This window comes from Ctenopharyngodon idella, chromosome 19 (genome assembly GCF_019924925.1).
Source record: "Ctenopharyngodon idella isolate HZGC_01 chromosome 19, HZGC01, whole genome shotgun sequence".
Lineage (NCBI taxonomy): Eukaryota > Metazoa > Chordata > Actinopteri > Cypriniformes > Xenocyprididae > Ctenopharyngodon > Ctenopharyngodon idella.
Genome location: NC_067238.1, coordinates 13,180,785 through 13,206,096, shown reverse-complemented (window position 1 = coordinate 13,206,096; position 25,312 = coordinate 13,180,785). Strand labels below are relative to the sequence as shown.

Here is a 25,312-nt window from a genome sequence, read left to right as displayed (position 1 = left end):
AGTCATTTATTTGATGACAAAATATAGTAAAAGAGTAATATTGTGAAATGTTATTACAATTCAAAATAAAATTCTATTTTAATATATTTGTGTATAAGTTTATTTGAGATTTCTTGCAGTGGCAAAGCTGAATTTTCACAACAACGGTAGGTGACCTCCAGTCTTCAGTGTCACATGATCCTTCAGAACTCATTATGATTGATACACTGATTACGTGCTCAAGAGACATTTATTATCAGTGTTGAAAACGTGCAGCTTTACATTTTCTTCAGGATCATTTGATAAAAATAAAAGCTAAACAAAATTTATTAACAGAATTTTTTGTTTTTACTGTCAATTTTGATCAAATTAATGCATCCTTGCTGAATAAAAGTATTAATTTCTATAAAAAAAAATTGTACCAACCCCAAACTTTTAAACGGTCATGTATATTTTCCTGTGGTCTGATTTTAATGTGCGGACTTGACCAGACTTCACATACCGTTTCTCCCTTGGGTCCTGATGATCCCTGGGGTCCTGGCATGCCTCTGTCTCCCTTCTCTCCTTGTTCTCCTGGAGGCCCAATCAGACCGAGCATACCTGGATGTCCCTTCTCACCTTTAGCACCAGGGTCACCACGAAGACCAAGTAAACCTGGAGGACCCTGTGAGAGGAGTGGAAAGCATTTTAGTATTGAATATATATGCATATATTACATGGTATTACAATAGTAGTTCACTTTCATTAATCAATGTTTTTATATTCAATACTCAATCCATTACTGTATTTTCGATAATACAGAAGGTCGTACCATCGGTCCAGGGGGTCCTTTCTGGCCAGCAGCACCTGGGGCACCTTGCTCACCCTGAATGAAATTATCGTTTATTAGTTTTATCAGTATCAGTAAATACTACATTAGATTTTGTTAAATAAACAGAACTTTTACAGAAAAGAAACAATTCTGATTGGATAACTGTCATCTCATACCACTGATCCAGGCAACCCTCTTAGACCTTCAGTTCCTGGTTTTCCTGGTGGACCCTGTGCCCCTACGGGTCCAGTCTTTCCTGGAGGGCCGAGGGCACCTGGATCCCCCTAGGAAAACAAAAGAAAGATTACAGGAGGAAAAGAACTACAGAAAGCCTGCTGTATTCTCTCTCAATTATATAGTCTTACCTTGCTTCCTTTCTCTCCTTGACGACCCTCTGGTCCCCTTGTACCAGGAGGACCCTAAAATATGAATATTAACACAATTTAGAATCCAGAAATATGCCTTTTTATAAGATCCTGTATAATATTTATTGTACATCAATACATAAATGTAATATTACAAATGACTCTCTTCTAGGTCAAGATCAAGGTGCTCTTACTCTCTTTCCTGGAGGTCCAGGTGGTCCGTTCTCACCAGTTGGTCCAGGTGAACCCTAAAGTAAATACAACATAGGTTGATAAACACCTCACAAGGCCCAGAATGCATAAGGAAGATGTGCACTTCATAAACAGGAAAATTATCACTCACAGCTTCTCCTTGTTCTCCGTCCTCTCCTCTGTCACCCTTTGCACCATCCTGGCCCTGTAAGAGAGGTCAGAAAGAAAGTCAAAAAATTTTCTTTGGAACACTGAGCAATGATTAATCATATACTACAATAAGACCAGGAACATGTATGAAGAATGTACAAAGGATCTAATTCATGCTGACTTTAAGTGTCATATATAAGTATATAAATCACAATAGCTCTACTTACTCGTGGTCCAACTTCACCAGGGGGGCCAGGATCACCAGGGAAACCAACAGGACCCTTAAAAATACAAATATCAGCTGCTGATAGTCACAGTCACAGATAGACCTAGTTCTTGTTTATCATGTTTAATACATACAGGGTTTCCTTTGGGTCCATCATCTCCAGTGGGTCCTTTTCCACCAGCAGGACCAGGGGTGCCAGGCTGCCCAGCCTCTCCCTTCTCACCACGCTCTCCTCTCGGGCCCTGTCATTGGACAAGAGCACCAACAAAATGTTAGCTCTGATTACATCTACTAAGTGAATAAATATAAATGTAAGTATTTTTGACAGGTTCAGAGAATGACAAAAAAATGATCACCATTTTTCCTGGCTCTCCACCAACACCAGGTGGTCCAGATTCACCAGGCTCACCCTGTCAATACAAATGAAAAGATGTCAAGTGCCATCAATCAGAACAATCATATAGTCGTCATCCATGCAAAAAATTAAATTCTCCTATACTTGCCTTCTCTCCTATGGGACCTGGATTACCCAAACCTCCTGGAGGACCTTGGGGACCCTGCAAAACGAACAATATGCATGAACCAAAATAATGCCATTATACAAAATTAACTGACCACAGAATTGCCATGATTGAATCAAGTATTCCAGAGAGTTACTACATAGTGATTATTAACCATATAATAATGAATGGTTATAATTTGTAATTTATTATTTATAATGCAAAATTAAGTTACTTACGTCAGCACCATTAGGACCAGCTGGACCACGTGGTCCTGGGGGACCAGGAGGACCCTACAGTAATACAACCAGAAAGGATTAGGAAATACATTAATTCTAATCGCGATTTAAAACACTAGAAGATCATAGGTTGCATAAAACATAACAATTGCACCTTTTGATTTCTTTAACTCCCTTCAAATAAAAAAAAATCAAAGACTCACCAATGGTCCAACATCTCCTGTCTCTCCCTTTTCTCCAGCTGGGCCTGGCAAACCCTAATGAACATGAATTAAGTAAGTATAAATTATAACTAAAATATCCTGTATATAGAATATAATTGGTAAGAGTGAATAAAACACAATCTGTATAGAGTACCTGCAGTCCAATGGGGCCTGGAGGTCCAGGGAATCCTCTTGTCCCTTCATCTCCCTTAGCGCCAAACGGTCCCTGCTGACCTCTCGCACCTGTCTCACCATCAGCACCCTGAGTAGAGATGAAGAGATTTGACATGGGGTTGATCACAACAACTTGTTATAAAGCCCATACAAACCTTTTGACTAACTATGAATGGTGCATGAAATTGTCTGAAATGATTTTAATGATATTCCTTTCACACTTACAGCTGCACCAGGCTGTCCAACGGGACCCATTGTCCCAGGTGGACCAGGAGGACCCTGTAAATATGCAAATAATTGATTATAGATTGATATTATGCTCACCAAAACAAGGGTTTGTTGTTTTAAGTGAAATCTAATTTACTAACATGTTCTCCTTTGGATCCTTTAGCTCCCTTTTGTCCTGGTTCTCCAACCTCACCCTATACAAAGAACAATGCAGAATTCATATTTGACAAGAACATCCAATTGAAAGTGATGCATAGAGATCAAGATACGAAGAGGTCACTGACCTTGTCTCCATCCTCTCCAGCAGTACCTGGAGGTCCAGCAGGGCCGGGGAGACCAACTGGGCCTTGGATGCCGTCGCGACCAGCTGGACCAATTGGACCTTTCTCTCCCTGTAAAACAGGATGATCTTGTGTGACGTGCCTATAAATAAAATTGTATTAGAGATATGGTGCAAACTTACAGTAGACACTTACTGGCACTCCTTTTTCTCCTGCAGCTCCAGGGGGTCCTTGAGGTCCAGGTCGCCCAGGTGGGCCGACAGGACCTGCAGTGCCAGCACTTCCTCTCTCCCCAGATGATCCCTGCATAGAAATTCAATTTGTTGAAATACAAACATTTCATAATTCCTCAAAAATGGTAAAATAATATGTTCTTCATTGTGACATAACAATTAAGCACTTAATTTCTTGTAATGCAAAAAAAATTAACAAATTACTTTTATATTAAAAAATATATATAAATTGTAAATATTTGTGAAGCACAATTGAAAACACAGATAATACATAATGTTTTTGTAATACATAATGTATTTGTACTTTTATGCTGATTTAAATAAGTTGATTGAAGTTGATTGTGTTGAAATATGAGACATTCATGAGTCACTATAGAATTTAATGAAAATTATGATATTTTGATGATATGCTTAATATGAGCAACATACAGCAGGTCCAGGTGGTCCAGCAGGGCCTTCACTTCCTTTCAGTCCTCCAGTGCCCTATGGAAGCACACAGGTAGAGCTCAGTTATTATATATAAAACATTTATGTGCAGTTTAAAGTGATCAAACACATACAGAAAAGGTTTTACAATCTAAAATTCACTGGTAAGAATGAGCAGGTCTTATTACCGGAGTTCCTGGCAGTCCTCTTTCTCCTGGGAATCCTCTCAGTCCAGGGGGTCCGTCTTTACCGGGGCCGCCAGGGGGACCGGGATCTCCTTTGGTTCCCTCTTTACCAGAGGGTCCAGGAAGGCCTTGCTCACCGGGTGGTCCTGGGGGTCCTGGGTGGCCACGCTCACCCATTTGACCAGTCTCACCAGAGGGACCCTAAACAAGAACTAGATTTGAGTAAAGCTTGCATAGTTCAATACATTTCTCAATTGATTTTAAAGATTTATTAATCTTTGAGGAATTTGTCAGAGAAGAAATCCATATTGACTCTACCTTCGAAGAAGCAATATGGAAGTCTCTACCATAAAACTTCTACCTCTAATGAAATTATAAAACTCACCTGTGGTCCAACCACTCCTGGTGGCCCAGGTGGTCCAACTTTGCCTTGGAAACCCTATGAATGCAATGAAAATGGAAAAATAAATGTTGCTGCACATTTAATCTCACCTTGATCTCAGTGAATGAAACAAAAGATACGTACAACTTCGCCTCTCTGTCCAGGGTGTCCAGGCAGTCCATCTTTCCCTGGAGGTCCCTTCAAAAATCAATCAACATATCAATAAAAAATAGACAAAAACTTAAGTTGCAAGCATCAGATCCAACTTATAAACTGTAACTTACAGGAGGTCCCTTTGGCCCAGGGAATCCATTTGCACCTTGAGGTCCAGTTAGTCCCTGAAAAATGCGGAAACATTAAAAATAAAATAAAGATAAACTAAAAAATCTAAGCTGGTTTAAATAAATACAATAAAATTTTAAATAAACATACTCTCTCTCCAGGTGGTCCAGGAGGCCCATCACTGCCTGATCCGCCCTAAAACATCAGAATGAATTGGTTATGTACACATAATCTACAGTTGTTGGCAATGAAAAAATTTAATCATTTTTTGAGAATAATTTCATTAAAATGGCATTCATACCTTAGCACCTGGTTTTCCTGTTGACCCACGGGGTCCCCTTTGCCCTCTGGGACCCTGAATAAATATAAATAAATCTTTAGGCATTGCTTTACAAGTGAACTGATATGAAATCAGTCATCTGCTTGATCAAATCTAACAACAGCAAGTTTAATCTACAGCAAACATCTCAAATCAAATGAAAGCACAAAACGTGTTTAATAAAGAGGAACAGGATAAGATAAGCAATGAGAGGATGAATTAAAACAGGCCCTTACTGTCGGCCCTCTTAGTCCTCTTGGTCCAGGTTTTCCGATCAAACCCTGGAAAGAAAAAAAATCAATTCTGAATTTTAGTCAGTTATTTTTAAAAATATGTGGAACTATTTCAATTATTAATTGTAAACTATTCAACTTTGACCTCAAATGCAGATGTCGCATTGACATCCCTGTGACTAATGCTGCTTGTCTGGAGTTTTAGTCTAATTTAGTCTAAAAAAATCTTACTCTTGCGCCCTTCTCGCCATTTGCACCAGGGAATCCTGGGAAACCAAGGGAGCCCTAAAAATACAAGCATTACATTAACTTAAAAAAAAACAAAAAAACATTATATTTGTTGAAATCCACAGTTATATATCACACATGATGCATCATAAACAATATTATTTTTGTTTACCTTTATTCCTTGTCTTCCGGGATAGCCAGGAAGTCCAGGCACTCCAAGTTTACCCTGGAATTACATAATTTACTAAGATTTAATACATCTTTAGACCAACAGTATAACATTATAAATTTAATATAACATTTATATTCATTATACCTTACTGTCAGTACCAAACACGATACAAAACATAGCTAAAATTATTTATAACGGAACAAAATCAGCAATCACCTCTCAATTTATATAATCAAACTAACCTTCTCTCCCAACAGGCCGATAGGGCCAATTTCGCCAGGGGGTCCGACACGACCCTTTGGCCCCTCAGGACCGTCCTCTCCTCTTGGGCCGGGCACTCCCACCTCTCCCTGTTGGTGCACAACAAATCTTAGTGGGCAGATGAAATTGGTCAATACAATCAAGTGCTACTAATGCTGGCCTGCCAGCTGAAGCAACTCTAGACCTCATCATTTTACATTTGTGCTAAATCACATGCTACTTGATGAGTTTCTATCCACTGATGATTTATATGTAAGACGTACCCTCTCTCCCTTCACACCAAAGTCTCCTTTGATTCCAGGGAATCCATCCTCTCCCTGAAAGTAAGAACATTTTATTTATCACAGACCACTGAACCTGCATTTTTGGCACAAACAAGTCACAATTTATTGAAATGTTTCATTATTATATATTTGACTTACGTTAATGTTTTTAACAAAAAACACTCACCTTCTCTCCCTTATGGCCCTTCAGTCCACGGATACCTTGAGCTCCCTGTGAATGTCACAAAATATGCAGTCTGTTATGATCTTGCTCTGAGTCTGAGAGCAAATATCAACTAATGGCCATTACCAAAGTTCAATACATAAAAGTGTCTATGACAGAATTGCTTATAAAGATGACAAAGACACAGGATGACAAACGTATCAATTTAATGATTTAATGTCCATTTAAAATAGATCAAAACAACAAAAGCTAGAAGATATATATATTTTACCTTCACTCCCCGAGGGCCAGGATAGCCAATAGACCCCTGAGGACCATTAGGACCCTAAACATATATATAAACAAAGAAAATAAAGGTCAAAATATGAACACACTGGGATTTGTGGGAATCCCAGTGTTTGATATAGTGAGACAGTTTAATATATTATCTCTGTACTGAAGGCTAATGTAATTGCTGATTACACTCAGTAAAAAGTGCACAAATACAAAAAGTATACAAATAGTTGTGGAACAAATTATATGTCCTCACCTGATTTCCTTTGGTTCCACCAGGGCCTTCCTTTCCGGGATGACCCTGTGGGACAAACACGAAAGGAACATTCATTACCACAGGTAATATCACATGCATTTTCACTGTCTTCCATGATCATTTTTGTTTTGTCACATTAAGCAAACTGACAATTGGTCTAAAATTATTAATTCGCATAAACTGAAAGTCATTAACACACCAAAGAGGGAAAAAAAAAAATCATATCTAGCACTTACAGGAGGACCGTCAGCTCCGGGCATTCCAGGTAGACCTGGCTTTCCTGTGGGTCCCTGTTAGAAGACAAACAAAATGGCAGTATAATTGCATTAAATTCCTTTAAACATAATTGATGATTTCAGCATAAGACTGGACGTGTAAGTGTGTCATATCTTTTTTCAAAGTGGTAAAGATTACATAAAACATTAAACATTATTGCAATCATAAAAAACACTCACTTTCTCTCCTGGTGGTCCATTAGGACCCTGTGGTCCTGGCATTCCCTGTTGCACAGAAAAGCATTAATATTAAATACACTTCACTATGATTTTGTACACTTGTCATTAAATTTGTCATAAACTTTATCATTCACCTGTGTTCCTGGAGCCCCCTGCTGTCCTGGAGGACCAGGCTCTCCTTGGGGTCCCTTAAAAGTGGGAAGAGGACAACGAGAATGAGGACAGATATTTAATGTTGAATTTTTTTCTATTACATTTTATGATTGCTGTTATTATGAATATTTATCCTATTACATACATATGCCAATTATTACATAATTTTAAACTGTTCAAGAATGTGCATCTAGAGTAAAGTCAGAGAACCATTTACTGACCAAATTTCCTTTTGGACCATGTGGACCATCATTTCCACGAACACCCTGGCGAAGGAGATAATATGTAGAAATGAAAGATTGATCTGGATATCCATGTACAAATATTTATTTTTCAAATCTTCCATTTTACAATGGTGTGTTAAAGTTGCTGTGCAACCATAGCAATTATAAAATTGACTCAAAAGACCTGATTTAACACTTATGTGGTATTTGTAGCTTTTGATTAATACTCACAGGTGGACCAGGAAGTCCAGAAGGCCCTTTAGGCCCCAGCAAACCACGGGGCCCCTACAAAATGAGAAAAAAAGAACATACAATAAAATTTAAGTAAAACACAGAAAATTCAAGTTATCCAGGCCAATACCATCATATACAATGTCATATCTGTGTACAGTGTCTGAGAAGCAGAAACACTCACCGGTTCGCCGGGAAGACCTCTTGGTCCAACGTCTCCATCATCTCCCTGAAAATTGATGAAAGAGGACAATTAAAAAAAATCAAAGCTCATTTTTTATGCTTTATGAAGATGATGATAGATATAAGGCAAATTCAATTAACAAACATCAAGAGAATGTTTAGACAACATACATACACAATATATTTACTATTGTTAATGTACTCTAACTGCACAAATGTTAAAAAAAAAAATTGTAAATAAGTACCCTCTCTCCGTCCTCTCCAGGGGGTCCTGGGGGTCCCATTCCTCCAGTTTGACCCTGTAGAAAACATTAAAAATTAAAAAGTGTTAATATTATACATCCTATAGCTATGTTTCAAATTCCATTGAGTGAAACCCTTGCTGTCTATTGTGTACACATGGGATGATGCATTCAATTTTGGCCAAAAGAAGTTCTATCATGACAACTCTCGGAGTGTTTGGCATGGTAATGGGTATGACAATGTTGATATATTTGGTCTTGGTGGAATAGATCTGCTGCACTGCTACTGCCAGTAAATACACGACACGCTGCTGTGAGCAAGTAAGATATGCTGCTGCTGTACAACATAGCATTCATGAATTACCCGTAGTAGATCTATACAGGTGGAGCTGGGGAAGGTGGAGGGTTTCTGAAAGTGTGCAGCACTGCTAAGGCAAATGCTAACCAAGTATTTGAAGGTTGAGGACGCAAGCTCATTGTCTACTCATACAGCAGGAACTAATCAGCTGTGCCTTATAGAGGATGATATGATTGCAAGCAGGTTGAGTTAAGGACTTATTAGCCTGCGCCATCTAGAGTTTCATGACAGAACTTTGTATGTATCACAGAAGCCATAATTTATGCTGCCTTAAAAGCTTACTACATTTTATGATTAACACAATGAAGTTCATGAATTTCAATGAATTTCAGCCCTTACCCGATAACCCTTGTCACCAGGCAAACCAGGAAGGCCATCAAAGCCACGGTCACCCTAATAAAGAAAAGCACACACACATACATGAACCAAAAGATTTAGTCAATGCCAACACGACTGACTTTCAGAGTTGGAAGACAAGTACAGCTGATACTAAACACAATGAATCACACACAGAACACAACTTAAACAAAAATGGTTAAAATATCCAACCTTAATTCCAGGCTCTCCTGGAATTCCTCTGGCTCCATCAGCACCAGCACGACCCTGCATCATATATAAACAAATAGATTTTTACATTTCATAAGAAAAATGCAGGGGTTTGCTATCATGATGTTAGGTGGCAATTGCCAGGACTATGTGGTTTCTAAGGTGTTCTGGGTTGTTGCTAGATGGTTGTTTATTGCCCTGAGTAAAAAAAACTTTGTTATGATGTTCTGATCTCTAGATATGGCCTGTGTTGATGTAAATCTATGGGTTTGGTTTTTTATTAGCCAAGAACACTGTAGTGGACTCACCCTCCGACCGGGTTTACCAGGAGGACCAGACAATCCTTGAGGACCTCTGGGGCCCTGCAAAAACACAATAGGCATGCATGATAAAGTCTATTTTCTTTAGTTCCTATGCAAGATATGTGTACATTCTGACTGTCAGAGCATTTCAGGATGGCTCAATGTCTGGCAAATGTTCTTGAAAGAAAGACTAACAATTATAATAACACAGAAACACAAATGAAGGGCCTTACCTGAGGACCAGGGTCCCCACTTTCTCCCTTTAAGCCAGGACTTCCAGGGTTTCCCTATTTAAGAACCAGATAACAGACAACACAAAATAACACACTGATTAACACTGATAACACACTTGACAAAGATCATATACAAATTTTATTTATTTTTGCTTAGTTCTTTTACCAAAGGTCCAGGACGGCCGGTGAAACCCATTGGCCCTGATGGACCTTTCAGAGCCATCTAGACAGAAGAAAACGCTATTAATTCTAAATTAGGATGTATAAAGTTAGACCTCAATGTGAAAAAGCAATAAATAAAAGTTAAATGATTGTTATATGACAGTTGCAACTAACCCGAGCCTGAGACAGTATGGCTTGAGCTTGGGCCTCCTGTGTGGAGGCAACAGGCCCTTTGTCGCCACCACTCTGTCCAAAACGGAACTGCAAAAACAGAAAAGAGATTTGCAAATCAAAGACCAACTTGTACTAACTTGTATGTGGGAGCTGAGGGGGAGCTGTTTAGAAATAAAGTCATATACGACATCCTTAACCATAATGTTATAATGGTGACATCTAGTGGTGAGATGACTTTATGAACACTGAGCATTGAGAGAAAGAAAGAGGAGAGAAGACTTACAGGAAGCATGACAGAAGTTCCTGGAGGTCCTGGGACACCGTCTGCTCCAGGTAGACCAGCCTTACCAGTAGGACCCTACAGAAACAACCAGTTTGATTAATTAAAATGCTTTCAATTATAACTACATTCTCTCTACTCCTAATACACTAAATATATTTATTCACAAGGAGAGTTGACACGAACTTGGAAAGACTTGAAAACAATGAGCACCACAATGTATGTAAAATGTTTCAAATTAGTATACTCAAAAAACTAATTTGCGTAAACACAATAAAATATCTACTCACCCTCTCACCAGGATCACCAACAGAACCAGGCGGTCCTTGAGGGCCAGCGGGGCCAGGGAGACCCTAATGCAGAGAGAAAATTGCATAAATAAGAGTCTATAATCCAAACAATCCACAGTTGTGAAACTTAATTTTTACCATAACATTTTACTAGCATGTAGTATCAAGTAACATCCTATATCCCAACCTGTGTAGTAAATATTATATACTAGGGTGAATTCAGGTTGATTGGGACACTTTATCGCCATTGAAATGACTGGGGAAAAGTGTCCAAATCAACCTGAATTCACCTTATATGAAGAGGAAAAATAAATTGCAATGCACAATATAAAGGCTGTAGGAAAGGAAGATCTGCACTTCAGTTAAAAAAAGGAATGAGAATGCTAATTGATCATAATTTCACTCAAAATAATAAAAGTGAACATACTGCTGGTCCTTCTGGTCCAGGTGGCCCTTCAATCAGCATACCCTGTGAGGGTGAGAGTTATAAAATTAAGAAATTAAAGAGAAATAATACATTAGGAAAAAAATATTAAACATGCAATACATCAAATGGTATTCTGTAGCACCCTCTGGTGGCCTGGGTGAATTACATGTATAAACAGGTTTAGTAGTTGTACCTTTATCATTATGGTTTTGGCTAATGTTTCGATTTTGAAATTATGATGCTTACAGGTTCAAGGACAGCAGGCTCTCCCTTCTCTCCCTTCAGGGCTCGCACGGAGGCCTGAGGAAAACAGATATGTAACCCAAAACAGAGCCCAGTCAATATACAAAAAGAAGAAACCAACAGTACAAGATGTTCAGGTGGTAGCTGAGCATTGTACACCCACCAACATTATAACCCTTGAGTGGTTATGAATGTGGCCCATAAATCACTGAAACTCATGCCTTGACTGACAATTTATTTTATTAGGAAGTCAAGTAAATACTTAGCTGACCAACCAGGCTTATAATGCCATTCATCTGCTGTTGTGAGGCCATCCATCTAAATGTTGCACATTAGAGTCTGAAGTAACCACTATACATTTTTATTTTTGTATATGCAGATCAGAATCTACAAGCCTACAGCACATTAATACATACTCTGGCGCTGAAGACAAGCTGAATCAGTCGTGGTGCTCTTCCAAGAAGATATACTGCTGTTCTATGCTGACCGAGATTAAGGCTGGTCTCAGATCAGCATGAGAACAGCTGAGTCAACCAATACTAATGGCTCTATACTGAACTAAGCACTCTATGCAGACTTGCAGAGGAATCTTGTGCAAAGGAGTAGTGTTCAAATCTTGTGATAAACAAGGTTTGCTGACAGGGGAACCATTTCCTGTTGAAGACATAACTTGGTAACCCATTACTCTAAGCAAATTTGATTTAGTCTTAAGTAAACATTGACTGCAAATACGTTAACTCTTTTTGAAAAAAGTTCTCTTCCAAAATCTAGTGCCCTGCCTTGCTGTCTACTGCCTACCAATGTTTTTGTTTTTGTTTTTTAACTACAATAAAAACCATTTCTGTTAATTGAAATACAGGTTAATTGAAATAAAAAAATATTAGATGAAAACAAAGTAAAAAAAAACAAAACTTAGAAATCTTGTCTTGGCAAATTACATTAAATGACTAAAAACTAAATTAAAAACATGAAAATAAATTAAAAATATTAATAAATACTATAATAGTATATAAACAATACTAAAATAACACTTCCGACAAGGGATGCATCTTAACCTAATAAAGTGATATAGCGACTGACGTTAAGATTTTACTCGCAATTGACTCTAACGTTACTAAGCAAACAATATGAGATACTTTATTAATCATAATACTCAAATAATGTCATTATTATTGAATTAGTTTATTACAAACTAATTTTACTATTACAGTATTGAATAAAATGTAAATACATTTAAAACAGATTTCAGATTTCTCAATATCACATTTGCCAGCTTACATGTCAAAAGAAAAAGATTCTCTGCAAAAAATGCAAGATACCTTAAAATTCTGCCTGGTTTTTGGAACAGAGCTTAAGTCTTAGACCTGTGGCTGGTTGCATAAACTGCTTAGATTATTCTTAAAAGTTAGTCATCTCATTTTTTTTTTTTTTTTCTTTAAGACTGGTCCTAACTTTTTAAAGTAATTTACATAAAAAGATCAGTCTAATTTGAATCAGAAAAGTAAGACTGATTAGCTCTTGTCTATGGGGTGTCCAAACTCGGTCCTGGAGGGTCACTGTCCTGCAGAGTTTAGCTCCAACTTGCCTCAACACACCTGTCTGGAAGTTTCTAGTATGTCTAAGACCTTGATTAGCTGGTTCAGGTGTGTTTAAAGGATTAGTTCACTTTCAAATAAAAATTTACTGATAATTTACTCACCCCCACCCCAATTGTTACATACTTGCACTAGCATATTGTATATGAGAATTCAGTTCAAACTCTGACCTGCGGAGGGCAGTAATACACTTTGCAGCGTCTACACTGCCGGAATTCTAATAGAGAAGAATAAGAAGACAGCTAGTTCAAGATGAGCATTTATGCTTAAAACGTATATAATTTTTTTTTTTTTTTTTTTAAATGAGAGATGCTTTCTCTAGATAAGACCCTTATTTCTTTTCGACTGAAGAAAGGAGGACATGGACATCTTGGATGACATGGGGGTGAGTAAATTATCAGGAAATTTTTATTTGAAAGTGAACTAATCCTTTAACTGGGGTTGGAGCTAAACTTTGCAGGACAGTGGGCCTCCAGGAGCAGGATTGGACACATCTGTGCTAGATGGTCAAACTAGTCCTTAAGACACAGTCTTAACATAGTGGCTACGTTTATGCAACTGGCCACAGAACTTAGACTAGCACCGGTGCTTAGCTGGGCCGGTTGCATAAACTAAGACTAGTCTTAAAGTTAGTCATCACATTTTTTTCTTTAAGACTGTTCATAACTTAAGTCAGTCAGTTACATTAAAAACGTATATTAATCTAATTTGAATCTGAAAAGTAAGACTGATTACCCCTAACTAACTGCTAGTTGGTCATATTAGCTCTTAAGACACAGTCTATACATAATGGCTATGTTTATGCAACTGGCCCCTGGTCTTAACAAATGTCTGCTTGATGCCTCTGCAAGACTTAAAGCCATAGCAAATTCAATTTAAGCTTTTATCAAAGCTATAAAGGGAATTTGCTGGAAAGCACAAAGTAACTTACACCTCCCTCATCTGTCACAGCGGACAGGGCAGGGCCTAGGGTATCTTCCGTCTTGCTTTCGGAGATGGGCTCATTGTAGTCCTTGTAGGAATAGTCATACTCCTTCATTCCAAAGTCGCTTGTTATATACTCCTCAGTGAAGGGCTCGTCTGGCAATTGAGACACCCCTTCACCACCTGTCTTGGTCGTATCTAATTCCTCGACACCGACAGTCTCGTCAACCTGGGCCGTACCATTGGGAGCAGTGGTAGGGGTGGAGTGGATGGTTTGGAGGATGGAAGATTATATGGTGTGATGGGCAGAAATGGATAGAGGATATAGAAAGGAAAAATGGAAATGAGAGAGCAAAGAGACAGAATAATCAGAAAAATAGTTCTTACCTGTTGTAAAAATCATGAGAGAGGAACACACAGATATGGGCACAGGTTTACACACACACACATAGCACACAGACTGATCTCACACAAAACTTCTTCATGTCTAATTTTACAAAGAATTAGTCTCTTTTACCGCTTTATTGTTCAGTCCAAAGGCCCGTTCACACCAAGAACAATAACTATAAAGATAACCATAGTAATAACTATATTAGCATCCACACCAACCAAAGATAATATTCCTTTTTTTAAAATCACGCACTGCCACTTTAAATTTGATTGGCTATGTTGTTGACTGACAATGTTTTTATCATTCATCAACTGGAAAAAAAAATAATTCTAAAAGTAATTTCAATTATATCATTTCTCTGTGTTGTTATACTTATAGCTGTGGTGTGGACTTCCCTATTCTTAAAGAATTAGAATGATTATTAAAACTTTGTTAGTTATCGTTCTTGATGTGAATGGGCCTCATGAAAGCACTTGTCCATTTCCTCTCCATCATCATGACATTGACTAAGCAAAATGTGTGACCATAATTATGAGCGTTGTGCCTCAAGATGAAATTAAAGTCTTTTTTGGGGTGTATTGTCCAATATTGTTGATTTACGAGATCACAGGATCACTCAAGTCTATGGCAACACACTTACTTTGAGGCAAAAACTAAAGCACTACTTACTACTAGTTTCTTACCATTATATTGTTGACTATTTCATTTAACTTACTGGCCATGTAGATTGTCCATTTCCAAACTATTACTAAACATATTGTTTAATCTTAAATACAAACCTGACCAAAAAGTTCCACTCTAGACAAAAAATGATTTAGGTCTACCCATAACTAACCCACCTAACTCATTGTTCGCTCACAGTAAAATGGCTGTTTATGAAGTTTATCAGTTTCTCTGACCTTACAGATAGTGTCTGACTTCCAAAAATATCTCACTCTTAAAAGAAGCTGTCCAGCAACGAATGCATAGTATTCATTCCATATTTGCACCATTTCTTTTGAGATCTCTCAAGATTTTCATTCTTATGTCAAGACAGTGTCACATCCGGTTTTGATATAAGAACAAGGATAAAATCTTAAGGCAAGTGAAATAAGAATCACAAAAGAATATCTGATAAAATGGATGCTATGCATTAAGTACAGCACTTATCATGGCACACGTGGCTGCAGAATGGTTAATTGTTAATGTAAAATAAATACAGGCTGGTCTCACCTCCAGTGTAATGATTTAAAGTAACTGAGAGACTCTTACAGAGATTGTTGACGGCTCCATGTCTCTCAGCTATCTATGGGTGTGGGTTACCTGGTTAATGGTTTCTTCATATCCAGTCAGATCACTCTCTGGCTGTGGGGACGCCTCTTCTTCTACTGTGTAATAATAATCGGTCTCTGTGGGGGTGTGGTCAGCCTCTGAGTAAGCAGGATCTACGTCCTGATTGGAGGAGGCCAAGAGGTGGGTGGGGTTGGGGGTGGAGGCAAGCAGATTTGAAGGGGAGAGATTGATTAGTATTATAACAAGCTCAGATCTGGTGAACTTGTTACATGCAGAAAGAAGAGATCAATGTGCTTTTGCCGATATAAGACGACATGTCTTCTGGCAAAAAGCCATTGTTCTCGTGTCATAGTAAAATCAGAACAGGAAACTTTTGCAGCTGGAATCAAAAATCTTGGAATAAACCTTTACATAGTGAAAGACTTATATTTAAACTACCAAGATTTGCTGTCCCAGACAGATTTTCCTTTTAACCTGATTTGATTTAATAAGCCACATTGCCATGTCAAGGAACAAATTAAGTCAAGTTGGGTCAAAACTTGACTTTATAGGTATTGACGTTGGTGCCAATGGTCACTGAACCATTGAAACACAACAGACACAATTAATAAACAACTTTTGGACATTTGTCCACAATCCATCGGACAGAAAGACGGAAAGAATTGAGTGCAGCATCACAGAGTCAATATTTAAAGTAGAATATATATTTCTGTGAAACTGCTTCTCTCAAATTTCATTCACATAATACTGACAGGACAGCATTTAATAAACAACACATAAAAGAGAAACAGGCTGAAATCAGAAAGTGAGATGGAGAAAGAGACTCGTTGTGTCATGTGTAACATTGAGCTCTACCAATGACTCATTAAACTGTGGGATCTTATGACTATGTTTCTCAACTGATCACATGCTTTAATCGGCATTACCTGGTAAACTACTTTCTACAAACTAACCAGTTAGAGAGGGTAGATTTGGAGTGACAGGAAATAAAATGGAAGAGAAACAAAAGACTGTACAAATAGCCATGCGGTGATGACACAGTCTATACCGCTTATCATATCCTTCTAATGATCACTCAGATCATTTGATATATGAAAGGGTGGAGGAGAGTCTGTATGTCTCCAACCTCACAGCTGGTAAATGTCATGATACCTTTATGGTTTTACACACTGTTTTCTAAATTTTTATGCCAAACCTGATGGAAAGTAAAATGGAAAAATCGAATTGAAGATCAAAGTGGCCTTTACAAATCTTTATTTTGTCTTTTGCGCCTCCTTGATTCTGTTTTAACATTAATCCTGAAAATGTATGCAAAACCTGAAAGGTACGATGTAGGATCTTATTCAAAAAGCACCTCAGAGTATGTGTTGTATCTGTTATAAGACAAATCCCAGATCAACCTTTACTTTGAGATTTGAATACAGTCCTGAACCAAGATGATGAGGTTGGAAATACAGCTCTGGATGGCCAACACGGGCTCTTGATTTTGTACCTGTTGATAACCATTGGTGGGTTTCTTCTTGGGTATTTCTGGAGAAGAGACGATCGTGCCACTCACAGCAGCCTTGTCGAAGGGTGGGAAACTTTTGGACTTTGATTTGACGTTATTGACATCCAAGACCTTAGGTTTTGAAGGGAGAGGCAAAGGCGCAGGGGTAGGTTTGAAAACAACAGTTTTTTGACTGATGGCCGCTACTTTTACAGTTTTAGCAACTTTGGTCTGAACCTTCTCTACCACAGTTTTGGTCGCTTTAGACTTTGCGGGTGCTGCATTAGCTTTCGTTTTGTCTGTCTTGTCTTTGGTTGGTTGTGGTTTAGCTTTTCCCGTCTCAGTTTGCATTGCAGTTTTCGTTGTTACTTTGCTCACTGCTGCCTTTTCAGTCTTCACTGTTTTTGCATCATTAGTTTTAGCTTCTCCGTTTGCTTTTTTCTCCACAGTTGTCTTCCCATTGCCATTGTTATTGACTTTACCATTGCTGCCAGCCTTAGCCTTACCATTAGCGTCTTTCCCATTCCCGTTGCTTTTGCCATTGCCATTACCATTTACTTTAGCCTGACCATTATTTTTTTTCTCCTCAACTGCCTTTCCATTGTCATTAGCCTTCTTTTTGTTGTCATTCTTTGGGGCGGGCGTTGCTTTTGGTTTGGATGCTAGTTTAGAAGCCAAAGTAGGTTTTATCTTTGAAATCAATAATTGCGCTGCAGTAGGTTTGGTCTTTGAAGTTTTGACTGATGGAGTTGGCTTGGCTTTAGCTGGTTTAGCTGGAGCAGGTTTTCCACCAGCAGCGGCTTTGGCTGGGGCATTTTTTTGCTTATCGGCTTTGCCGTTGTTCGCCTTGCCCTCCTATTTGATAAATATCGTTTTTATTTATTGTATTAAAAAGTGTAAGCGTTCATGAAAAGGGAGTGAATGAGAAAGAGATAGAGAGTGGAAGACATCAGGGATGGGTGGGATTGAAAGTAGTGGGGATGGACAGAAAAAGAGAGAGACAACACAATGAATTTAAGATCGCTGGCGCTTGAATGACTGACAGAGATTTCAATGGCATTACTGGATACAGTATAATCTTTAGTCAGATTTAATTCTTCATAGATATATAATCTGTTTAGATTTAGTGAGCTTCAATTGTACCTAAAGAAAGATAAATAATGTGATACTGTTTTCTCCAATAATGCCAATCTCCACATTAAAAAAGCAGCATGTTGTGCGCATGGGGATATAACGCTGTGAGGCACTGGGGGGAAAGTATGCTCAAATAGCATCTGTTGATAAAACTGATGCATGGCTGGTACACTGTGCTGCTCAACTGCACAGAAAGAGAAAAATTAAAGGACAGGAAGTGAGATAGTCATATTACACCATTCATAATCCCGTTGCCAGCATGTATCGAATCATTAAAGAAAACTGTTTTAGACAAATAACATAAACATTGTAATACTAATTCAAATATTATTAGTTTCATTAATCAACGTGAAATGACTGAATGGTGTAGACTACCCAGAATCAGATGACAAGCAGAAGCACAAACTGCAGAGAAAACAGGCATATTATTTGAAGACTTATCTACACGTTGACACATACTGAGCTATTAGAAGTTATCTTTACTCGCAGTGAAATACAAACTTCAAACTATTTAAACATTGCAGTGAGCACGCTAGATACAGACATGACTGTCCACAGGGCAAGAAAAACAGCACTACAAATAAGTGAGAGTACAATGTTGGCCAAAGTGAAAGTAAACCTAAGAAGTGAAGAGATGGATATGAATAAACACATAGACACAGACGTTCGTTGTACATAATAACAAATCAGCGTGACACAAGACACAAGAGAACTCACAAGTTTTGTTACTCACACGACAGGTGAAATGTGAAAACATGCAAATACATGTAAGAATATAACAAGATTTTAGGAAGAGTAATGCCATGCAACTGTGAAGAATAAAAAGTTTTCCTTAAAAACCTCTGTGTACCTGAGCTATGATTAACATGGAAAAAATATCACTGAAAAAAGTAAGGTAAAACAAAATTAAACTAGCTAATGTACATAAAATGTAAATATAAATTTAAATATAATTTAAAAATGTAAATATAAAATCACTAGATTTCCTAAATATAACATTTATTCTAAATACTATATACTTGGATGTATGAACACTTCCCTCTCTGTGTAGTAAATCTTAAATTTCTACCTCTTTCTCTATGGCTGTTGGTTTAACACAGTGGGGCCATGATCTGTGTGTGATATAGTGTGTGTGTGTGTGTGTGTGTGTGTGTGTGTGTGTGTGTGTGTGTGTGTGTGTGCGTGTGTGTTGTGCCTCCAGTGCCCCTTTAAAATCCACATACACACAATCATGTACTGACCAACACAAATATTTTGACACTACACAGGTACAAATATATGACAAAGGACAACATATAGGTGACACAAGCAACATCAATATAGTGTTATAGGTGATGGGTGAGGTGAAACGAGGTGGCGAACGGAAAGAGGTGGGACATCACACATGACGAAAAACAGGAGTGAACAGAAAGGAGAGGATGAATTTATTCAATTGAAAGCGATGGGTACATTTAACATTACACTTTCTGTGTTCAATTGTGTCATCACACCTATTTGTTTTTGTAAAGTTTATACTTTTACAGAAATTTAGGATAAATATTTGCTATTGAATGACACTGATGTAAACAACAACCCTGATATTGAAATTTGCATACTGACTTCTGATTGGTGCTCTTTCTTACAAGTATTTGCATATTAAATTCTGAGTCATCTTTTCTTTCTTGTTATGTTACTAATCAGTTTTCTTAATCATCATGTACAAACATCTAAACAATTTTAAGTATATTTTTCTAACCCCTCTGTCTTAAATATAAACCTTATCAAATAGATTTATTTTGTTTAGATATTTTTAACGTAAAACAAGACAAAAATATTATTTTTTCCAGTGTACCTGAATCTTTAAGACAAATGCAAATCTAGTTTTTCTTCATAACTTATGTCATTTCTTTCTCCTCCTCTCTTTTCTGATTCACTCCATTTTCACGCTCCCTCTTTACCTGTTCGGTGAGGGTCCCGGCTGGGACGGAGGGAGGGACGGATTGGGAGGGAGGGACACTCGTAGTTCCTTCATAATAATAGGGGTATTCATAATCATCCCGCTCTTCATCAAAGTACTGAGAGACATGGGGGGAGAGAGAGGAGGAGTGAAGCCAGAGGAATGCAGGGAAGGAGAGAGAGGGCATGTGAGTGACAGGAAGAGAATGTAGCAAATGACAAGAGTGAAAAAAGAAGACTTTGGACAGAGAAAACAAATGGAGGAGAGAAAAGTTATGGATAAGAAAAGTAAGATGTACGAACTAGAAATGAGGGTCTTAGCAAAGGCAGGATGAAAGCATGATGGTTTTATCATTTGTTCATCATTTGTTCATGGGTTTTAGTAACACTTTTACATGTTACTGCATTACTGCAAAACACATTGAGAACTTCAATGAACGAAAAAACATCCGAAAAGCTAACATAACAGTATACTATAAGAAGAAATAAAGCTATTATATGCAGTTTTAGCATTTAGAGTGAAATGGTTGTTATGAAACAGATGCACTGATGAGAAACCGAGACTGCGTTAGAATAGAGCACCTTTGATGACGTGGAAGAGCTGTGGATGTATGAAAATGTATTGTAGGGCAGTGATGTGGATATCTGACTTAAATCAGGGGCGCTAAATAGGTGAAATATAATACTAATGTGCTTTGAAACATAAACATTCTAGATTTGTGTGCAGAACATGAATAATTAGCTGGCATTCTGATGTGAGATTTTGTGAGTAACATTTACAATATCATTTTTGGCCCATATTTACCCAAGCATTTAGCGCAAGTCCAATCCAAGTCAAATACAGGTGCAGCTTTTGACTAATGACTTGATCAAGACAGATTCTACAGCAAATATTTGGTCACTTTTTTGAAAAAGCAAAAACATTTAGCATACATTTGGTGACTTAAGCACTGAGAAGAGTTGCATTAACATACTGTAAACTAACCATCAAACACTTGCTACTAGTGAAACTCCATCTATATATCTCACATCAGGACGCTTTTCCCCATTTTAAAAATGTGCTGTGGTACTCACGTAGGTGTTTGGGTCCTGGGACTGGACTTTGGGCAGAGGGGAGTCACAGTCAGGGCTGTAGTGCTCGCAGAAGTCAAAGGCGGCCTGAGGGTTGGATGCGATCAGCAGTTGCTGGATCTCACCCTGGAGAGAAGCAAAGAAAAAGCAGGGATGTCAGTCTGTGGCCTGGAACCTGAGGTCAAAATCAGGCCAACTAGGATAATACAGCATTTAGTATGTGCAAGATTCATTTATTGTGAAATGAAAGGTATGATATTAAAGGAGACCGATTATGCTCTTTTTCAAAGTCTTGATTTTGTTTTTGGGCCCTACTGGAATAGATTTTCATGCTTGAATGTTCAATTTTTTACATATGTTACATTTTTGCAGCACCTCTCTTCCCAGTCTGTCAGTAACGCTCTGTTTAGTTCCGGTCTCTATGAAGCCCCTCCTTCTGAAAAGCGCAATGTGCTCTGATTGGTTGGCTGCACCAGTATGTTGTGACCACTTCAAATGTGTTTTGGAAATGTCAGAACCGTTTCACATGTGAGTCACTGATTATGTCATATAAGATTGAAGTCAACATAAAATGACATTTGCAACCCATTTAACATCCATAATGTGACATATTTTAGATAAAAATAAAGAAAAAAGAGAGGAACTGCTTAAACTAGTACAGTATTACAAGTTGGTCATCAAATTTTTTTCTTTAAGGTCATAACTTTTTTAAGTCAGTAACATCAAAAAGTAGATTTTCTCATTTGAATTCGAAAAGTAAGACTGATTAGCCCTAACTAATTGCTAATTGTTAAAGAGACAGTCTTAACATAGTGGTTATGTTTATGTAACTGGCCCCAGGGATGTGCATTAAAATAGTAAATTGTAGTTAAAGGGTTAGTTCACCCCAAAAAATTCTGTCATTAACTACTCAACCTCATGTGGTTCCACACCCATAAAACCACCACTTTCAAGGTGCAGAAAGGTACTAAAGAAATTGTTAAAATAGTCGACGTGACTGCAATGTTTCAACCTTAATGTTATGAAACGGCGAGAATACTTTTTGCGTGCAAAACATATACTGAGCCCGCGTTCTGACGTAGAACCTGCTGAGTGTAAACAATGTAGGAGAATGACACAAAAGAGAAGATATTGTTGAATAAAGTTGTTATTTTTGTTTTGTTTTTGCGCACAAAAAATATTAAGGTTGAACCACTGTACTCACATTGACTATTTTAACGATATCTTTACTACCTTTCTGGACCTTGAAAGTGGTGGTTAAATTGCTGTCTATGGGGGATAAAAAAAACTCGAATTTTATGAAAAATATCTTAATTTGTGTTCCGAAAATGAACAAAGGTCTTACGGGTGTGGAACGACATGAGGGTGAGTAATTAATGACATTATTTTCATTTTTGAGTGAACTAACCCTTTAATTTTGTGTGTTAAAATAACTCCAAAAATGCATCTTAATTGTCATCTATCAATCACAAAGTGTGTATCACAGAATTCCTTGAAAACTCATTGCAAAGGTGTACCAGACCTGGAAGACCTCCTCATCCAGGAGACGGGCTCCAAATACTGTGATGCCCTTGGTGTCCAAGACTGGGTTGTTGCTACGTGGCAGAGTTTTGGTTATACGATTCTTGCAGTCAAGGATCAGAGTGATGTTCTTCTTCTGCACAGAAATGGCTATGCGGTGCCACCTATAGGATGAGATGAGATATTGAAGGTTTTAATGAGCATGAATTGGGCAGACAGTCACAAAGGAGTTCCTGTATATAGTTTGTGAGTTTGCCAAGGGCAAAAATGTAAGAAACCTTTGTGCCTGCATACAAATTTTATTAGTCTAAAAAGTGATATTTACTAATCAACCAACAGTTTACACATCACACTGCTTGAAAACTAACAACAACACAAATAACTGTAACATCTCTGAAACTGTTATAGACACAGATGGGCTGAGAGGGCTCAGCAGGGGTTGGTTACTGACTTGCCGTCAGCCAGGTTGACCCCTTTGAACAGTGGGTAGTCCTCTGGGGCGGGTTTGCGATTCTGGTCCTCATACAGGAAGATGGGTGAGCGCCCCAACTCCAGACCGAGCTGCTGTACACCCTGCTCATTGTAGATGGACAGCAGGAAGGCCTGAAGACCAGCCTTGGCCTTTACCAGAGTCATAATGGAGAAGTTCTCCGGGAAACGTCCTACAGGAAAGGTTCACGAAGATTTGAGACAATAAAGCAGCTTATTTCAAGCACAGACACATTTGCAGTCTGAGGGAAACCTATGATTCAAGACTCAACTTGCATAAATTGTACTCATTTCATTGACACTAACATTCAGATTTAGTGTTAACTTTGCAACCATCTCATTAGCTACTGAAAAGCTCTCATCCTGTTTTAAAGGAGTAATTGCATGTTAGCGACCCAAATGATTTTCACCCAGACCCAATAATCTTTCTAAGCATAACAAAACAACATCCAAATAAAAACTCTTGAAACCAGTCTGAGAATAAATCTGTCACAAAACAGTAAAAAAATAATGAATTACAACCCAAATACCCAGCTGATAAATAATTAATCCCACATAATATATAATACATAAATATAATATTCTTTCCAATTAATCAAAATGTAAAATTCCTAATTATATATATATATATATACACACAAACATCTAAAAAAGTATGAAGTCTTTAGTTTTTACACGTCTCATCACTTTTCTAACTTGCCAAGCCTCAAATCATAGTCTTGTCTTTAATTTCCTTCATATTCCAGACACATACAGAAATACCACTTTCAGATACATATCACTGTAAGATCCTGTAGTTTGTATAGACAAAACATTATGTTACACAATTGTGTGTATATGAACCCAATAGAATGTCTTCAGTTTTGGTTTACATGATTAAATGTTATTAAAACTATCAGATATTAAAGGAACGTACCTGAGAATAGTTGTTTGGTGGGGGCAGAGATCTGGGCTTTCTTATTGATGCGGTAGGCGTTATCAGGAGTGCCGGCCCGGCGGGAGGTACAGAAACCAGGAACCTTCTGCACACCTTCAGGGAGGGAAGGCAACTGCAGCACCCGCAAAACATCTACTGGATCTGCAGGAGTGAAAGAATTTCGTTTTTTAGATTCTAGATTTAAAGAGAATACCAACAGCATACATTATTTTAGTCTGAACTTTGCAAAATAATACTACCTTATTTTTAGACAAGTTAAAAAATGCGCCTATTGCTGCAAACACCTTTTTACACGGCTCAGAATATTGCCCATATAACGTATTTGGAAAGTGGTGTTCAAAACAGATGTTGAATCCTTCAAAAGGCCCCACACAGACAGGTTTTAAAATTTTATGTCTGTTTCCATCTTCCTATTGCTCTTGGCAGCTCTGTTGCTCTTTATGGGATTCATGTGAATCCTGATGCCATCTGCTCAACCCACAATGTGTCCTACATTATTAACTGTCTAAAACTATGTTAAACTCTCTAACAAGGCTTAATGTATTTGCAATATGTATTTGAGGTTAAGCATGTTTGGCTCTGTCTCTATAAACTCTTTCTAGCTCTTGACAAATCCTTTATTTCCTTTCCATTTTAGTGCTGGTACTTTCCTCTGAGGCTCTGCCAGTATTTTTGGTCTCTATAACCACACTGACCAAAATATGGTCTGTGTAGTTACCACAATGTGTAGTTAAGTCATTTTGTATTTAGCAACTAGCATATTCATATTATAGACTGAAAAAAAGGAATTCTACTTATGTAAACTAATTAGAATGTGTGTATACAGTTAGCCATACAAAGACAGATGCTCTAAAAGGGGAATAGACTAGAGAAAAGTAGTGCATGAAAAGTACAGCATGAAAGAGGTTCAAGAGTGCAGGGATACCCTAAAATGGGACTTCTACCTAAAATGCAATGCTTCCTTGATTCTCAAAAGGTCAACCTATTAAAATGCTGGGAGAAAGAG

At 37.8% G+C, this 25,312-nt stretch overlaps 1 protein-coding gene across 3 annotated transcripts in view; it reads right to left on the bottom strand.

The window, feature by feature from the left end:
- col11a2 (collagen, type XI, alpha 2) overlaps positions 1-25,312 on the bottom strand; it is a 36,352-nt gene that overhangs the window by 5,110 nt on the left and 5,930 nt on the right. The window contains exons 2-57 of one of the 3 annotated variants that reach the window (XM_051871954.1): positions 24,286-24,447; positions 23,332-23,542; positions 22,882-23,044; positions 21,363-21,485; positions 17,223-18,074; positions 15,761-15,889; positions 14,075-14,296; positions 11,552-11,605; positions 11,306-11,347; positions 10,879-10,941; positions 10,592-10,666; positions 10,309-10,395; positions 10,139-10,195; positions 9,973-10,026; positions 9,746-9,799; positions 9,441-9,494; positions 9,231-9,284; positions 8,537-8,590; positions 8,293-8,337; positions 8,109-8,162; positions 7,875-7,919; positions 7,635-7,688; positions 7,501-7,545; positions 7,282-7,335; positions 7,046-7,090; positions 6,788-6,841; positions 6,520-6,564; positions 6,333-6,386; positions 6,051-6,158; positions 5,809-5,862; positions 5,640-5,693; positions 5,412-5,456; positions 5,158-5,211; positions 5,007-5,051; positions 4,859-4,912; positions 4,719-4,772; positions 4,578-4,631; positions 4,196-4,393; positions 4,011-4,064; positions 3,544-3,651; positions 3,352-3,459; positions 3,208-3,261; positions 3,065-3,118; positions 2,820-2,927; positions 2,666-2,719; positions 2,463-2,516; positions 2,227-2,280; positions 2,080-2,133; positions 1,858-1,965; positions 1,725-1,778; positions 1,499-1,552; positions 1,350-1,403; positions 1,156-1,209; positions 967-1,074; positions 791-844; positions 482-643 (exon numbers count right to left, since the gene is read on the bottom strand). In XM_051871954.1, coding sequence (XP_051727914.1) covers positions 482-643; positions 791-844; positions 967-1,074; positions 1,156-1,209; positions 1,350-1,403; positions 1,499-1,552; positions 1,725-1,778; positions 1,858-1,965; positions 2,080-2,133; positions 2,227-2,280; positions 2,463-2,516; positions 2,666-2,719; positions 2,820-2,927; positions 3,065-3,118; positions 3,208-3,261; positions 3,352-3,459; positions 3,544-3,651; positions 4,011-4,064; positions 4,196-4,393; positions 4,578-4,631; positions 4,719-4,772; positions 4,859-4,912; positions 5,007-5,051; positions 5,158-5,211; positions 5,412-5,456; positions 5,640-5,693; positions 5,809-5,862; positions 6,051-6,158; positions 6,333-6,386; positions 6,520-6,564; positions 6,788-6,841; positions 7,046-7,090; positions 7,282-7,335; positions 7,501-7,545; positions 7,635-7,688; positions 7,875-7,919; positions 8,109-8,162; positions 8,293-8,337; positions 8,537-8,590; positions 9,231-9,284; positions 9,441-9,494; positions 9,746-9,799; positions 9,973-10,026; positions 10,139-10,195; positions 10,309-10,395; positions 10,592-10,666; positions 10,879-10,941; positions 11,306-11,347; positions 11,552-11,605; positions 14,075-14,296; positions 15,761-15,889; positions 17,223-18,074; positions 21,363-21,485; positions 22,882-23,044; positions 23,332-23,542; positions 24,286-24,447 — 5,075 coding nt within the window. Of the gene's footprint in view, positions 1-481; positions 644-790; positions 845-966; positions 1,075-1,155; positions 1,210-1,349; positions 1,404-1,498; positions 1,553-1,724; positions 1,779-1,857; positions 1,966-2,079; positions 2,134-2,226; positions 2,281-2,462; positions 2,517-2,665; positions 2,720-2,819; positions 2,928-3,064; positions 3,119-3,207; positions 3,262-3,351; positions 3,460-3,543; positions 3,652-4,010; positions 4,065-4,195; positions 4,394-4,577; positions 4,632-4,718; positions 4,773-4,858; positions 4,913-5,006; positions 5,052-5,157; positions 5,212-5,411; positions 5,457-5,639; positions 5,694-5,808; positions 5,863-6,050; positions 6,159-6,332; positions 6,387-6,519; positions 6,565-6,787; positions 6,842-7,045; positions 7,091-7,281; positions 7,336-7,500; positions 7,546-7,634; positions 7,689-7,874; positions 7,920-8,108; positions 8,163-8,292; positions 8,338-8,536; positions 8,591-9,230; positions 9,285-9,440; positions 9,495-9,745; positions 9,800-9,972; positions 10,027-10,138; positions 10,196-10,308; positions 10,396-10,591; positions 10,667-10,878; positions 10,942-11,305; positions 11,348-11,551; positions 11,606-14,074; positions 14,297-15,760; positions 15,890-17,222; positions 18,075-20,290; positions 20,408-21,362; positions 21,486-22,881; positions 23,045-23,331; positions 23,543-24,285; positions 24,448-25,312 lie in introns of all 3 variants that reach the window. The other 2 variants (XM_051871956.1, XM_051871957.1) reach the window with 2 other exon arrangements.